Here is an 18,954-nt window from a genome sequence, read left to right on the forward strand (position 1 = left end):
TATACTCTTAATTTCATGGATGTACTGTACTCTTAATTTAGGAGGCATCTTTAAAAATTAAAACCGAGTTAAGACAATTTAAAACCAAAACCAAAACCTATGAAATTGAGAAACTGAGATTTTATTGAAATTATGTTTTCATAAGAAAGAAAATTATTGTTTTTTAGTGTTAATGCATTCGCAAAAATTAAAAATTGTAAATCCTAAAGAGATGAGAAAATTAAAATATTTTATAATAATGGGACAATATTGTTAGGAACAAATCCTTTCCTCCAAATAAATTGTTATTTCAACCTTTCTGAGGCTTGAACATCATAATTTATTTATTATATTCAATATTATAATTGTTTTCAAGGAATAAACTTATGCTATTTAGAGCCATATTAGTAACTGAATTGAATTCTGAGAATAAACATTATTTTTCTTGGAAGGGAATTTCAGACTCACCAGACTGCAGACACTTGAAGGAGTGGTCGACTTGCAGCCTCTCTCCCTGAAGACAGGCCGCCCTGTGAAGGCTGCAGTGGTTCTGGTACAGCTTGCCATCCGTGCCGCAGACCGGGCTCCGGTGCTTGGGGCAGTCCTCTACGCACACGCATCTTGCGATTCCTGCACGCACCTTGCATTCTTGTCCTTTCGCGCAATAGTGTACCAGGCAAGGGTCTGCAAAACGAAGATAAGCTAGGTTTTCTTATTTGGTTTTAATTATGAATTATTGTACTATTTATTTTCCATCCCTCGTAATTATCTCTTGCTCTCTATATTCCTATATATGTGATCCTATCGCACCTACATCCTTTTTCCCTGAAATAAACTCCACATCCCATTGAGCTCAGGAAAAAAAAAAAAAATCCTTATTTAAAATTAGAAATATTTCAGTGGTTGAACAGGAAATAGATATCAAGTACAACCCTCCCTAAAATCCCATAATTCTTCCAGCAAAGGCACAACAAACAAAATTCCTGAATTCCTTAAAAACTTTAATGAAGCCCTTCTTCATCTTATCTATACCATAAGCAGCCCAATCGAATAGTAAAATAGTTCTTAAATTCAAACCTGAGACAATCAATATATATGCTAGCTTAAGAACAAAAACCAAACCTAGGCGAGCTACATCATCTAAAGTGACTACCATTCACCTCGGTACAACACCTGTAAATAGATCATTGAATGATTAATTAAGTCCATGTGATAACAAAAACAACCTTAAAATGTAATATATTTCACAATAAACGAAGCTACAACAGATAATTAAATATAATAAATTCAATAAGATTTTTTCTAGTTTAAGAATTGGGAGGAAAACATTTTTTTTTCTGATAATTAAATAATTGTTATTTAGTTTGCTTTTGTTATGTAAGTACCATCATTCTGTATGGTAGTTAATTTTAACTTTTTATTTGTTTTCAGGGTGTTCCGTAAATGAAAATTTTCAAAAAGGTGATGGGTCAAAGACCTCAAAGACTTAACCAAAGTTAAGCAAAAAAACTTAATCGCATAATATAGATCATGATCGAGTTCTGTAAACAAGAAAATTGATGTTTCATTTTATTTTTTTTTTATTTGAGCTACACGTATTTAAAAAAAAAATTTGAATTTTTCTTTGACACACTTTTCACGTGCTTAATGATCTAATTTCATCAGAATTTTTTTAAGAGATCACTCAAGAACTATCATAGGTAATTTTTAAGACCTTAAGAGCAATAAGAAATTCTTATGGACTATGATTCTTCCACTTGATGGATAATTTCAGGAAATTCAATTTTTTTTCAAGTTGATGTTATATTGTTATTGGTTTTAGAAATATATTATTATAAACTTATATTTTAGTATAATAAAATATAATTATATTTATTTATCTCTGTAATGTAATTTTCCACGTTCAGTTCTAACCAATCATATTTAAATTATTTATTATTACACTTGTTTTTCATTTTTATTTTGGGTTTTATATTCCATCTATTTATATAATTGTCATCTTTGTTGTATCTCGCCGTTGTTGTCCTGAAGAATAGCTAATAATGGGCCGAAACTCCTACATTCACTAAATAGTTTTGTAGATAATATTTTTCGTTGAAATTTAGCCTCTACCCTTATCATATTACAGGTTAATATAATCGACTATTCCATATCGGTTTTGTGTAAAACTGACGAAATCAAGAAATTAAGTAATTTCGATTTGTTGTTATAGGAACAATTACTGTACTAATTAGCTTAATTAAATACTTTACTAATACAAATTAAACATAATCAGAAATGTAAAAACACATTATAGGTTTTTCTTATAAAAGCTATTTTCTTGGCAAGTTAAAATATAAAATTTTCTCTTCTGAATATTAGGTTCACTCTTTTTACATAACATTTATTTTTGTCCGGTTCTGGTTCGAATCCATTGTTATATTGAATTTGGTGTAAACCTACGATATAGTGATCCAACCTTGTTGTAATTCGACCTAACTGTAAGAATAAATGATAAAAAAACTGACATAAGGTTGATGAAATATGGTCCTCCGAGTTTTGTTTGAATAAGCTATTAAAACGTTATGAAGTTATTAGCTCCTCCATCCATTATTGGTGCCGAAAAGAAAAGATATTCTGGTTAATTTGACTATTGATTAGCAGAGGGAGTAAGTAGAGATGATAATGGAGCCTTTCGTCAGGCTAGATAGGCCCTTAGGGAGGGAATTAGGTGAAGGGATAATTAGGGAGTTCCCGGCTCTTTCTTATGCGCCCTATACTACATGCTACCGTTCCCTACATGTTAGCTTAGTTCTGTTTTTGTATTTCAACCGGTTCCTATCAGAGCTGTACCTCTCCTCTCTATTTCTCCCTTTATATTTTTTTTCTGGCTCTGCTGGAATTGAGTCCCTCAGCCATTTTTTCTTTCACTCAAACTCTGAACGAACTCCAAGGAAACGATTAGACGTATTTATTTAGTAATAACCGAATTAAGGGTAATTTGATCTGCAAGTACAATATAATTTATTAGTCCATCTTTTAACATATCGCCCATTTAATCCCACAAGGTCTTGCGAATCTTAATAATTAGTGATGCAAATGAGCCGTTAAGTGCAAAAGTGGAGTATTGAGATACTGGGAAGATTTCTTTCTTAAAATTTGTCAGTCAGAAGAAAATAATACTTGAAGTTATTTTACTAACTAATAAAATAATTATTTATTTATGACAAATAATTTTGATAAGAACAGAATGACTTACATCACTTTTCCTCCCTTTGGGGTGAATATGTAAAGGTCTTGCCAATTGGGTTTCTGAAATTTCACAAGTTCTATTCCCTTCACTATACTGGAGAGAGGCTGAACTTCATCTAACACCATTTGAATTGTGGAAGGAGTTATAGTTATTCAGTCAGTCGCTCAGCTCAATGTGTGAAAAAATTAAAAAAACAACACGTACTTGGACTGTTTGCAAGGAACGTAACAAAATATTATCCATCTGAAGATTCGAAAAAAATAACTTGGCTTCGATCCAGGTTTAATTTACAATAGTTGTCAGAAGTTCACAACTCAAACTAAGCTAATTGTTTTATTTCATGAAAAATAAAATGTACCTTGAAAGAGAAGAGAAGTTTGCTTACAATATGGACTGCTTGTGTGATTCTGATATAGACTAGTAAGAATGTAAGTCAGTCAATGTTAGTGTCCAAATTCATAAATTTATAAATGAAACGCCTCCAACCTTTACATCTTCAATTTTCGGTATTTAGTAGTGAAACTTGGTGGGGGGCAAACTTTGAAATTTCTTTTGAGCTGATCTTCAACCTCCTAACTTTACTCCCCAGCAGTACTTCTTTATATCAAGTCTGGATTTAATTTATTCGAATTCTACTAAAAATATTTTGCTTAGGACTTTTTCTAATAATTTATTTTATTTTCAATTCCACTTCGTTTTTATTTGAACTAATTTTTTACTCGTTTTTATTTATAAATAAAAATTACCTAAACGTCTGCGGTCATCAAATAGTTTTTTAGGTACAATTTTATGTTAACTATTATTATTAATTTTTCTATTATATAATTTACATACCTCTATATCCCTATTCATTTGGTATATTGTTTTTCTTGATCACTTATATTTATTGTATCCATTCTTTTAACATTATTTCTTCTGTGTTTTCTACCCGTGTACATTTATATATATATATATATATATATATATTTTTTAATATATAGTTTCTTCCCCCTATTATGTATATTATCATTTATTATTTACCTACTTTTAATACTTTGTTTAATTTTCTATTATGTTTACTTTAAAATTATGTTCAAATGTTACGTACTTAACTGCGATCCCCACTGCCCCCAATCCAAACGGTTCACTCAGCCATTGACTTTTGTCAAACAGGTACGTTTTGTGTCTCGTTCATTTTTCCCTTTATTCTTGATTTTATTCTTATACCCCATTTTTCCCATTTCTTAGTTTTCTTTCTTTTATATATGTTCTTTTTCTATCTGTTATTATTTCCGTTTTCATTTATTGTCTATAACCTTTTAACCTACACCCCTTTTAACTTTTCATTTACTTTGTTTACTTATGTTTTGTTGTAAGTGACATATTGTTACTTATGTTAAAGTGTCTGCATCGTTTTTAGCCCTGACCAAGCCCTGCAATGTGGGGCGAAACGTTGGTTTAATGAAAATAGTTATTACTATTTCAGTTTTTATTTGACCGCACCCGGATTATCTTCCATTTATTATTACACATGGTCAACCAGCGATCTTCCATTATTTATAATTAATCATTAATAATTATTTATTACTATTTTTTTATTTTTCAAAACAGGTTTAACTTTTGTTTTCTATTAATCTGAATACCTATGTAATACAATAAAAAAAATGTGTTAGTCTGACACAAGTAAGAGATAACTTTCTTCATTGTTAAAATTATCCATTATAATAATGATTATATTGATTATTTCATTTTAGTTTTCATTTTCATAGTTTTTTTTAATTATTATATCACGCCGTTTTTAGTTGTTTTTCGTTTTTTTTCACTGTCTGCTTTGTGTTTTTTTTTTTTACAGTTTTTGTTTAATAACAGTAGTAATACAAATCCAAGAGTAACCAAAAAAAAGTATAGCAGAATTTGATATATACAAGATACAGTTACGTGATAATAAATACATTTGATACCCAATCGCTCCTATTTGTATTTTTCATCTGCTTTGTTGTAAATACAAAAGTATATTATTACCAAACATAAGTTTTTTTCGAGCTAAAAATAACTGAAAATTTAGTAAACAGCTTTCTTACTCTGTTCTGTGATGAGGGACGGGTTCTCATCGTAGTCGACGAATGGCGGGGGTGTGTTCGCTTCTCTGTACGGCGTCTTCTGGAAATTAAAATATATTATTTTATAATGGATACAAGTAATTTATATTTATCTAAATTACTAAATTAAACATAAATAATATTAGTTGTTTACAATAGTGTACAAAAAATGCTTGGAAATTTACTTGATTTAGATTTTTTATAATACTCACCTAGAGATATAGGAATAATATTACTCATAACAAAACAATCTTTATGTTAAGTTTTAATGTAGATATAATTGTACAAAGCAAATGTGAGATAAGAAAGATCATCATCGGAGGGGGCTAGTGGAAAGTCCACGCCGCTCTCTAGTTTTTTGCTAATTTTATAATGTAGCTTGATATAAGATTTTTTTTTTCAAATATTGCTCTACTCGCAATTAATAAATGTTTTAAAGATAAGAAAGGGGAGGTCTTATATACAGGGCTAGGTAGCGGTTGAGGAAGAGACAATGCCCTCTAATTGTCTTTGCTGTAATGATTTAGATAGATTTTAACGACATTAAATGTTGAACAATACTATATTTGGAGTTACAAGAATTTGTTGAATCGTAGAGTAAAACATAAATTACTTTATCAATTTATGCAGTGAAATAAAATGAAAACTTATCTTAGTGATACTGATGACCGCACTGACTATCAATAAAAATACAAAAACACTGCATCGATTAGTGATTTCAACAAGCGATGTATTTTCTAAGTACATTACGCGAGGCCTTGGACCTCTACGGTCTGTCGCGCCTATAATAATAATAAAAATGAGTGCTCAGATTTTACGATTATGACTGAGTATAATCCTCCAATAGAGTCAAATATCATTTGTTTTGGTCTTTAAATAAGTTAATAATTTATATAAATGTCTATAAAAACATGAGATGAGGTTATAATCTTATCATAAAGACTTTAATACAAAAAAAAAAAAAAAAAAAAAAGAAACCTTCCCTTAGCAACCCTCTGCCCCACAGCACATGTTGTCGCTTTCATTGACAACATTTACTAATAACACCAAATAGTATTTGAAATTGTACTTACATTGAGCTAAGTAGTAAAATTTGGTAAAAATAAGATTTGGCGTAAAGTAATAAATTACAATTTTAAGTACTCTTATGAATAACTTTATTCAAAAATATATAAAATATACAAAAAAATAAAGTTATAAATCGGACTGTTTGTCAATTTCTTTAGGTTATTATGAGTGCTACTATTTTTAATTTTATTATTCTTTATTATGAATATTCATATTGATTTCATCCTAACATTATTGGATCATTGCCCCTCCCGAATAATGTGCTGTTTTATATGAATTATTATTTTAAATAAAATACAATGAATGTTATTAATACTTTAATTAATTGATGTCTGAAGATTTTAGTTGACCTTCAGCAATGGTCCCGAGTTGTATTGAACTTAATATGAATTTTCTTAATACAGAATAATAAAATAAGTAAGATTTATATACTGGATGCTGCCCGAAAACCATGAAATATATTTATTATCGTCTTAACATAAGGAAAAATAATAATATTCTTAATGTACGAAACATCTTTTCTGAATACCATAAATTATAATTATTTTAGTTAACATATTAGATAAAAGATTTCTTTTGGTTTTCTTATTTCTAAAACTAATTTTCTTTATTTCTAATTTATTTTAAATTATCAGGATTAAAATAAAAAAATAAAAATAAATAAAATTAAAAATTAAAATAGGATTAAAATAAAACAATCCTCAAGTACCCATTGTGTTTAAAAAACTAAAATACGTTAACTAAAAACATTTAATTTTTAAAACCAAAATTATATTTACATCTAAAAAGAAAAAAAAAAGTAACTACATCCAATCAGATACTTAACCATTTACGAGTTATTGAATACACTTAATTGATCATTTTACAAAATTATGTAAATACAGAAAATTGTTGGTCTATTTCAAAAAATGCAAACTTTACTTGTTGCGAATAGTTACTTTAAATAAATCCAGATTGTTCGAAAGCAATAATAGTTGTTAATAATGACGTAACTTTACAATTTAGAGTAACACCCACCTTTAAAAAGGCGATGACTACAGTTGAAAGGCAGGACACTAGCAGAAATCCTTCCAGGAACCTCATCTCACCTATAACAAAGAAATAATGTTATCAATCCTATTATTTATCCATATATCAATATTTATTGATGCCATGGGCACCATAAAATATATTTTAATTCAATCAATTTCATTGTAATGTTATCTACTAATATTAAAACTCAATTAAAAAAAAATATTTTGATATATTGACAAGATGAGCGATAATATAATATGTTCCAATAGTTCAGAATACCTTAAGATGGACAACATATTGTTAGAATTGGGCAAGGAAAGATCTCTAAGGAATGTTTTCTTTTATTTTTATTTTCTACTCAAAAAGGTTTTGGCCCCCTTGTGCTGCTGATCTTTTTAGAGTACTCTCCCTTGCTATTCGCTGAACGAGAGGACCGTGAGAGATAGGGGTCGAAGGGGAATGGGTCGGATTCTTGCCCTTGGAGGGCAATCACCTTTCGATTGAATTGCTGTCCGTCACCAGGGCCGTCGAAATGCGAGATAGCCTCTTTTTCGCCAATATCCTTCTCGCCATTTCACGGCCTTTGCTCATATTGCTCCAAATGTTTTCACGTTTTCCTCCTTTTCCGATATTGGACGACTCCATCGTTTAATAATCCGGCCGAGGGATAGCTCGTTGAAATTCAAATTAAAAAAATAAAATAAAATTAGAAAATTTATATGAAGCTGCCATTTGCGTCTTATACGTTAAGTAAATGTGAAAAAGATCTAAAAATGTTACTGATTAACATATATATTTATTTCATGATAAAATATCACGTTTTATTATAATTGCCATTACTTGAAATATTTTTTTTTTTTAATATTTATTTATTCCTATTTACAACTGTACATTATAATACATTTAGTAAATCTGATATAAGTTAAATTGGAATTTATAATCTTTAAATTTCTTTCTTGAGACTGGCAATTTTTTACTAAATAATTCAAAAACACTATCCAAATTATAGTCTCAAAACATTTATTTCATTTACACGTCCAACGCTTCGGCCAATTCGGCCATCTTCAGGGACAATCTTAATTTACTATGAGACATATCATTTAACCATTTTAAAAAAACTCCATACAGGCTATTCTGCCCAGGTCAAAACATTTATATCTAATATGTCAAAAATACATTAAAATCATAGTCAAATTATTTCTCTTTTACCACTCTTTATACACTTTTATTACAACCTCTTAATAAAAGTGTATAAAGAGAGGTAAAAGAGAAATAATTTGACTGTGATTTTAATGTATTTTTGACATATTAGATATAAATGTTTTGACCTGGGCAGAATAGCCTGTATGGAGTTTTTTTAAAATAGTTAAATGATATGTCTCATAGTAAATTAAGATTGTCCCTGAAGATGGCCGAATTGGCCGAAGCGTTGGACGTGTAAATGAAATAAATGTTTTGAGACTATAATTTGGATAGTGTTTTTGAATTATTTAGTATTTAATTGGAATGTTACAGGCGTGTAGAGAAACTACCCATTCGTAGCACTCTAATGACATTTTACATTAGCTGGTCTCGTGGCCATCTTCTTTTCAGGCGCCTCGGAGGATTGTCAGGAATGGAAGAGGATGCAAGATTAGAAACTAGTGGGTTTGAGTGGTTACAGAGTTTATAATGGAAGGAGTGATATCTGGTTCAGGCTAGATCGGTTACACAGGGAACAATAAGGTCTTTATGTATGATTTTATTTGTGGATATTAAAGTAAGGAGCATTGGGGATTTTACGAAGGATTTTGGATTGTAAGGATTGAATACGAGAGGAATTCGAAGGTTTAGTGGATCCCCAAAGCTCAACTCCATACACTTGAAATCTTCAGATAAGAATGAAAAGATAGCTAATGGCTCGCTGATTGCAATTATTCCAAACGTTATTGGGCATACGTTCTTGACTTCTAATCTAAAAGGTTTATTATTTGACTCTAATTAGATATATTTGGGCACTCGTAGTAGATTATTTCAGAATTTAGAATTCTATTACGATATTCAGAATTCTATAACATAAAATCGTTAATGCCAACTTTTCTTATTTTTATTATACACTACCTAGCCATTTTTGATATGAGAATAGAAAAGAGGTTATTCTATATTTTATTATTAATAAACACAAAATAAGGATCCCAGCAAAAGTAATTTGTTTACCAAATGTTATTAATTATTTATTAAATATACAACATTAACTAATTTACCTTCAAATCAAAACATTCTAAAAGTAAAAGATGACACAGATTTTCAAACAAAACAAGTAGTAAAGGTTTCTGTTTTTTTTCTATTAGGAAAAAAAAATCAATATAATGGAACCCCTATGTCTAATATTTTACCTTATATGGCTTTCTAGATTTAAATAACCGAATATGATGGTTTCATAATTCCAATCCCATGACGCTTCTCGTTTTACATCTCGTCATCAAAAGCCATCAAGACTCTCTAAACTATCATATTTTTAATGAGAACATCTGTTAGCATGTTAAACTGCGACGATGTATCGTATTTAATTATCTTCCTTGATAGCGAAGTCTGAAAAGTTACGGACTGGTAAATGATGAAACCTCTTTGATGTTGAATTTATAAGACGATGAAGTTTCCGAGAGATGAGATTTGAAATGTTAAAAAGGATATATTTAGCGAGATCAAAGATTTTCATGCATATATATTGAATATATTCCGTTAGAGCAAAATGACTACTCGCAGATGTCATTTATGTTATAACCGGACTTTGAAGTAATAAAATCTCCTAAAATAGATCATTAGGGCATGCTTAATGCAATGAGTAATTAATTTTATAATTTCTAATAAACTAGCGCCAATGCTCAATTATTCTTTTTGAGATTTTTAAAGTAAAACCGAAAAAATATATTAATTATTATTTTCATATACCTAGTAATAGAATACATATTAAAAAAAAAATGAACATGTTATTTGTCTGAATGTTTATTAAGTTTTCTAAAGAATTTCTATAATTATAATAAAAAACCTTTATATTTTCCTCCATCAACATATCTTGGCCGTATGAAACTCCCAACAACCAGCCACTTTAGAACGAAACGTGTTATTTTTTTTTATTCTGACTTACATAGCCGATTTTTTTTGGATTAGAGCCAAAATCTGGTACTCATCAGATTTTTCCTCAGAACTCATCATTACCATCCATTGTTTTGTTTCAAAATAATTCTAAAAAAATATTATAAATTACTTGAACAGTAAATAATAAATGTTACTTATTAATTTAATGATATAATAAAAAAATAATTAAATTGCTTTGTAATAAACCGTGTTGCAATTATTTTCATTGCCCTTTTTTTATATAAAATTATGATGGTGAACATATATTTTTATTACTTTCAATAATATTTTCATTAATAATTTTTTTTTTTTTACAGGCCTATCTTTACACCCGATTCTTCTCAGGAAATATTTTTAATTAAATATTACACATAATTATATATTACATAATGTATACATACGTACATGTACATTTGTTCGTTATGCGCTCTCTTGGTTGTTTTTGTCCTTTATGACATTTATGTATTATTTCAAAAACCTTTTTTTGAAAAGTTTTATTTTGTCTAGTGGCAAATTTGTGTTTGCTGCGCCAATAGAGTTAAGCCCAAAAAACATTGTTTTGATACAAACAGGATTAACAAATTTGGACTTTTTGTATAGTCAGTTTTTTGTTTAACCTTTTGAATACATATTTATCGCTTAAAGGATCATTACGAAATTCTTCATCAGATTCAAAAACACTACGTATATTTAAACTATACACTAAATTAAAGTAAATATACTAAAGGAGTCACCTTCTAGAATCGAGTTTTCACATTTTACCGATTTTCTCGAAAACATTTGTTTTTTAAATGTTCTTCAATATATGTTACATATTATTCTCATTGAAATAGTCTAAACATTTTTTCAACAAATCTCATAAATTACCTTTAATTTCGTTTCTTAAAAAAAGCAGTACTCAATACTAGCAACAATAAATAATGAAACAATACACAATATTAAAGAATTTTATGAATAACTAAACAAAAAAGGAAAAATAGAGACATCCGATTCGAGTGGGTAAGGCTGAGATTGATCTTTCTCGATTTTTATTACATCTTCGTTATTTTTTGTTAAACCGTCGTATTTTTGACAAGAACAAAATGTATATTTGTTATTCACACCTCAAGAATTCATAAAGTATTAGTTTTAATAGCAACAGAAAAATAAAAAGATTTTGTTCATATTTGTGGGCGTCGCTGATTTCTAGATTTTTTTTTTTTTTTTTTTAAAAACACAAAAATTGCGATAACTTCAACACGATTCCACCAATCTCAATAAAACTTGGGAACGTATGTAGAGTTGTAAATGAAAGTTGGTGATGCGCACATCACAGCACCCGATTTTTATTTTACAAATACAAAAATTAAAGTGTAATTGAAATTTAAAAAAATAAATAAAAATTAATATTTATTATTAGTAACTGGGCTTATATTCAAAATTGAAAAGGTTACAATTGGCTTGGAATAGATTTAAATTTATTTTGAAATGCAATGGTTATGCCAATGAAGTCTCACAGCAACCTTAATGGTTCGTAAAAAAAGAAAAGAGGCTTAAGAATTTTAAAATTCCTTCATAATTTTTTATATCTCTTAGTTTAATATTTTAATAATGGAGAGGTTGAGGCAAACGGGTAATTTAACCTGGTTGTTTTCTTAAGCCACACCTGTTTTAGTATAATACCCTTTAATAGTAAAATGTACTAAAGAAGATTAGATTTAAATGGAAATGTATAACCTCCCGTCACTGATTACCAGGCCAACTTAAGCCTCTCTTCATTTCGAAGTTAAAGCAGCTTTAGCATCATCCTCATACCACGACCGCCGGTCAGCAAAGTAATGTTGCTTTTTCATTTTACATATTTATTTTTGTTACGTCCGATGATTATGCAGAATCCGATTTTCGTAGGATTATTAATTAAAATTCGGTAAGGTATTTCAGCGATTAGGTATGCCTCGTGCATTGTGGGATAAAGATTATCTTATTTTTTGTTCATTTTACCGATATTTCATACATTCATGTGTGATAGGAAAATATTTAGGTTATTTTATACACCAGAGGAATTTCGATTTGGCTGTTCAGTGTTTAAAATAAAATAAAATATCTTGCAAATATAATACTACCAACATGCCACTGCCAAATAATTGTGAACATTGCAATGATAAACAAAATAGTTCATCAATAAGACTTTTAAGTTAAGTAAATCCTGCAAAAAAAAAGGTTTTGTATTCGTAGTCATGTCCATAACAGCCATTTCTTTAAAAAAATGTATTTAATACCAGATCGGCCTGGTGGTTCCTTACATGGTTAATAGAACATTTATTTTTTTTTTTTAACAATTGACAATTTTTGTTAACAACCCCTAACTATATACAATGTAATAAATAAATAAAAATTAAGATAAAATAAATAGATAAAAGAATAATTCTTAATAAGATAGAAAAGACAAGGTAATAACAAAAAAAAAAACGACATTAATAGACCTTACAAAACAAAAATTACCTTGTAATGAGAAAAAAATAAGTTAATTTGAAAAAATAAAATAAAACAGAAATAAAGTAATAATAGAATTGATAAATATAGAATTTATAACTAACATATTTATAATATATAACCAAAGCTTCAGTCTTTGGGTTTAGGTTGGATTTCCCAAGTTGCTAAGTCACTGCTTCTTTAACTGTCGGTATCTGGGAGTGGAACTTCTTAAACTATTTTTTGATATAATCCTCTGTTAACTCCATTTGTATGAGCCATAGAAATTCCAAAACCAATCGAGTCCTTTTTTAAATTTTTATTTGTATATTCTTAGGGGATTTATTTTATATTTTAATGAATTATTTTATTTTTAATGTTTCTTTTAATAATTTATTTTATATCTAAAGATTTATTTTATTCTTAATTGTTTACTTTAGCTATTTTCTCATGATCTGTTTTTTGATTCATTTATCGCATTAGTATAAAATTTGTATTTATTTTTTATTATTATCCATTTTAATTTGCTATTCATCTAATATGAACATATGGTTTGATACCTTGAGTATGGTAGATTGCATAATTTCAATGAAAGTTTAATAAAAAAAATTTCTTAGGTGATTATGTTTGTAATGATCATGAGATTTACACCAAAGTTATAGTCATTTAAGCCGTAAAATTCAAATAAAATTAAGTCAATTTCACAATTTTTTTTTAATGTGATTTAACTGATTTTGGACCTCATTATAATTTGTTACAAAATCTGTTCAAGGAAACAATTATGATAATAATAATTGGAAAGTGGACTTCTTCAACGTCAGTGTAGCACAAATAATGTTCGAAAACGTTTTTTTATCCACACGACTCTGAAACGAAAAGATCACCAGAAAACCGGTTACTGAAAATTCAATCTGATCTGAATCATGGATAACTAAATTGAGACATTTTCAACCAAAAGTTAATGAAGTCATTTTAGAAAATTATAATGTGAACTGTAGATAATTAAATTTTTATTTAATATGTTGATTTGTGATACCTATTTGATTCGGGAAAATTTAGATTTTGAAATAAACTATATACATTTTTGGTGTAGGATTAAAAAAAACTTTTGAATAGTGCATATATCAATTTTGATAGAAAAGTCTTCAATTAATTAATTCTATTATCCGCGATGACAATGCCTTGAAATTCGAAGAATAAATTAAACTACTAATATTCATTATAAATTACAGTAATATTTATTATTAAACTATTTGAAAAGGGTGGTATTAATTTTTTTTTTAAATAACCTAAATTTCAAGGATGTTTCAAGTAGCTTGAATCACAAAAATTATATGGAAAGGATATGTACGCCAATGGTGTAGATAATATTTTCCATTTTTTGACATTCGGACATTTGCATATATTCAGTGATACGTTACTGATATGTTTGTTACAGAGAAATATGTACCCAAGATCTGAATGGGTTTAGAATAAACAATTGGAGAGGAAAAGAGCTCGTATGCCTCCCTTTGTTGACACGAAGTTGGATTCTGTTTACGTTCTTTCCATATTACCTTAATATAAATATTTTCCCAGCCTCCTTATACACATGTTCCTGATTTTCCGCTAAGCTGAAATTTATTCGGTAATCTAACGTTTTGAGGGTAGCTTAGTTTATTTGCTGATTCATTTCAAAGATATGACAAGTTTTCTTAACGATTAGAATCTTATTTACTTAACACGTATAAATATAAGACTGTATTACAAATAGAATTTTTTTTCTCTATTTATTTTATTTATTTTGAAATTATTTCATTTATTTACTTTTTTCAGTAAATATGTTATTAATAATATGGTATATTTTGATGGTCCTTAAATGTAACAGATAAGATTATTAGGTCAAGAAAATAATTGTTACCAGAATGTATTATAGAAAAGAAAATGAATAAATGACAACACTTTTTAAATGAAGGTAGGGTTCTACAAAAAAATATGTACACTTTAAAAAAAAAACAAAAGGAATTGGAATAAAAAAAGGAAAAGCGTAGCTAGTTTTTTAATTTTTATTACTGAATTAATCAAGGAGGCTCATTTCAACTTTCAAATTATTAAAAGAAGTTTTCTGTAATTTACATTTAAGAAAAACAAATTTAGAATAGATATTTTAAATACTTCTACTTTTGCTTACTGTCATAAAATAACTTTTAATAAAATATAAATAAATAAAATGTATAAAACCAATTCACTGTATTTATAAAGTACCAAGTTTCATAAATAAACAATAATGATATCCGTACTCCGCTAAAAAATCAAACGCACTTTTATTTGAAATACTTTATCTTAATAAATGTCTTCCCTTTCGAATCAACTGTTTTCCAGGGTTCACACCCAGTCTTAGTCTTCAAAATCTCTGTCATGGCCTTGTGGTCTTCCAGGTACATCTGTAGATTCTATTCTTTTTCTCTGTTTCAAACACTAAGGTGTTTCTTCTGTATAAAAAATACTTGAACGAAGTTGATAGCCGAGATTTGTACTATCAGCATATTTTAAATTATTGTATTATATACTATTTTTCAAAGGTCATATATTCTTCTATATATCAAACATAGAAAAATCAAAATACCCTTCAAACTTAATATCTCATTTATTTATTCATAATATCACGCTTCGTACTAACTTTTGTCTATTTTCAAAACTAATCCTTACCGTTGGGGAACCAGAATTAAGAACATGAAATACTGCAAAGCTGTATTAATTACAATGACAAAAATATATAATTTAATGAAATATAATTAATCGATAGTTAGAAGATTGATCAAACATAAGGAATTAGATTTCAAAATTAAATTAAATTAATAATAAATTAAGGGATATATGAAGATTTAATGGTGTTTTAATTTTCCTAGAAGTTAGTGTTTAGAATTATTTTCTACATTTCTAATAGGTAAGTTCTGAAAGTTCAAACTCAAAAGTAATTCAAAAATTAAAATATTTCACAATACGTTATGAAAAATTAAAATAAATCTAAATTGTTGAGCAATTTGAGATTTTCCTCCTTCGAAGAAATTATTGTAGCGATGTTTAGCCCCTGCCCGAACGAAGGGCTTCTAGAAAACATTTTTCAGGTAGTACAATATTTTTCCATCATTAACGGAGTTGTATCAGTAAACACTGAGACTCTAATCATCTAATTTAATTATTAAAGCAAATAAATAATAACTTGAAGTACCTGAAAGGAGACATCAACATTATCCTATAATGGCCATCAAGGAAGAGACAGCCCCCCCCCCTCCATCATCTTTCCTCCTCCTATCGAGATTGAATTTACCCCGACGACGAGCGGTTGGAGAAGCGCACGCCAGAGGACACACTTACCGCCAGGTCGTCATTTCCTGCTACAGATTGACCCTCGACCTAGAAAAGTGCCCATTTCCAGGGCAGGAATCCAATTTGCCCCCAGCGCCGCTAATAATCGGATATCGTCAAGAACGGTCAATAAACCTCTCTATGCCCGTTAGTCCCTTCATGCTTTTCCCGGATTTTCCTTACTTACTTCTAGCACTGAACCTCCAGGATGGTTTTTCTTTGTTATTTGGAAATGGTTCGGTTTTATTTGACGATTATGTTTCGTGCTATGGGTGTTCTTCCTCTTTTGCTCGGATATCATATCTTATGGAAGGTCATTTTCCGTTAAAATCTCATGAAATATTTTTTTAAAAATATTTCTATTGATTTTTTAAAGTATGACTAGATACACTAATGCACTGACTAAATCCAGTTCGATTTTAATTTTTTTTAATAATCTTGGTTTTAATAATCTAATATTTAAATTATCTTATAATAATTTTTAAGTAAAAAATTTTTGACTTTTATATCTTTGCTATGCTATAATTATTTTTCATGAGGCGTATATTTTACGTACGACTAAAGTATATTTAAACACGGCTCCTCCCGTACATTTTATTCTCAAATGTCAAATCAAACTTATTAAAAAATTAACATATTAAAATATCCTACCTACTTTTACTTCGGGGTCCAGAGCAATACAAGTTCCCGTCCCTCTGTGCCGATTGATTGAAAGCCACCTCAGCGGAAGTACATTCGTCATATGAGTCAGCGAGGACTACTAGACTCCAATCCCCCACCACCTGAGGAGAAACTCAAGGCTCGGTAGGGGTTTAATCTTATTTGTTGTCTTTACAGAAACTGAGGTCGCCTTGGAGCACAAGGGGGCATTTTTAGCAGCCAATGCTGGTTGCATTTGTATTTATGCCTCCAGCGCCAGAACTCGTGAGGCCCTCGAGCAAGCACAAAAATTATATATCGCTAGACGCCCTCAATAAGATCAGTATACGAGTGAACCTGGCTAAGAGGGATGCTATCATAATGTCTTTCCAGAAGGGGAAGAAGAGTACTCTCCCGAAGAACTTCTCTGAGGAATACGAAGTCAGTAGCGTATCCATCTCCATCCTCTATGCTCCATCCACTTGGATAGACATTCGACCTTCTCCAATCGCATCAGATATAGACTCAATCTCACCATTCATAGTCTTAAAGGCTGTACCACCTGCTCTTGCTTAAATGTATGTATAGCCGATGGGGCCATTTGAGATTTTTGTAGCACAAACAAATTAACTACAACCACAGAAACTATAATCAAGCATGAAGACTAAATCATTTGCTATCAGCCTCCAACAAAGTAGTGCGCTTAAAGTTGTTAATTTATAATTTTTTTTTTTACAACTGAGAATTGTTTAAAATCTTTTCGAAATTTTCTATTACGGAAAATCGTAATAGGGAAACCAAAGATAAGATACAAAACATCGCGGCTTCATAAGGACTAACAGCTGCCCAAAATAAAGGATTTCGTATCTGAAAGACATGATAAATATTTTTAAACATCTCATAAATCCATACGTTTTCAACTTTGCTATTGCTTAGCAAATCCCAGAATTATCAAAAAATCATGAAATAGTATTACGAAAGTTTCCTTAAAAATGCAATTATGCTGTAAGAGGAGCTTTTCAGAAAAATGTAATAACACAAAGAAAGATTAGGGGCTATGAAAAACAATTAAAATAGTGTGCATGCAAAATGGTAAAAATACGTTTACGCAGGTATATGCAAAAGTAGAGGACGGAACCATATTAAAATCGTTATGGGATCAACTAGCAGGGATAGAGTGCAGTATCAACAACAGAGAATTGATTACCTTTTTGAATTTTGAGTAAAAATTAAGTAAGTAATGAGTATGAAATATAACCGAATATGCACGTACTCACATGGAACTTTAAGATAATTGAGTACTTTCGTGATTGATTACAATAAACTAAAAAAAAAAAAAAAATTTGATCCGATTTTAACTGTTTTTAGCAACTATCTGTAAATTGTTTCCAACATTCATGGACTGCAATGGTTTATATGACAAAACATTTAAATGATTCCTACATTAAATGAAAAGTGCAGAAAAAGTACTATGAATAATCCAGCATTACTAATTTTGTTTTTCTTTTTAGGGGGAAATGTGAATTGGTCGGCGGACATTTACTTTTCATTAAGGCATAATTAGGCTTGGTAGGACGGTTCCTGAATAAATGTATGTAAAGTGTGTCTTCTTTTTCAATGCGCTTTTTCCAGAGGAACCATTTTCATGCTTTTACAGCTCCACTAAATAAAATAAATCCACTAAATAAAATACCGGCAGGGAACTATTTTTTAAAAATGATTTTGGTAAGGGGCGGCCACTGTTAATGATTTATTTATTTTTGAGGATCAGTCACTAATAAAACAGTTTTATAGTGGCGTCGTCTCGAGATTTTATTGTTTTCATAGTCAGGCGCTACAGAGAAATAAAAATTTAGAAATTATTTTCAAAGTATAATAATAATTTTTTTTTTTTGATGGGGTAACGCCCAAACAAATAGAGTTATCCTGTGAAATACATGAAATAGATAATCAATTGCAGTAATTTTACAAAAATGATGAGTTAAATTTTCATAACTAATTATTAATCAATAAAATTTACAGAATACA

General features: G+C 29.2%; 1 protein-coding gene across 3 annotated transcripts in view; it reads right to left on the reverse strand.

Annotated features, from left to right (window-relative positions):
• The window catches only part of LOC106687762 (follistatin-related protein 5), a 132,659-nt gene that overhangs the window by 51,877 nt on the left and 61,828 nt on the right, over positions 1-18,954 (reverse strand). For all 3 annotated transcript variants that reach the window (XM_014431815.3, XM_014431813.3, XM_067046933.1), the window contains exons 2-4: positions 7,375-7,445; positions 5,272-5,350; positions 448-663 (exon numbers count right to left, since the gene is read on the reverse strand). In XM_014431815.3, the coding sequence (XP_014287301.1) occupies positions 448-663; positions 5,272-5,350; positions 7,375-7,440 (361 nt within the window). In that variant the 5' untranslated portion in view covers positions 7,441-7,445. The remainder of the gene's footprint in view (positions 1-447; positions 664-5,271; positions 5,351-7,374; positions 7,446-18,954) is intronic.

The sequence above is a fragment of the Halyomorpha halys genome, unplaced genomic scaffold (genome assembly GCF_000696795.3).
Source record: "Halyomorpha halys isolate HHAL.00 unplaced genomic scaffold, Hhal_1.1 Scaffold1007.1, whole genome shotgun sequence".
In the NCBI taxonomy this organism is placed as follows: Eukaryota; Metazoa; Arthropoda; class Insecta; order Hemiptera; family Pentatomidae; genus Halyomorpha; species Halyomorpha halys.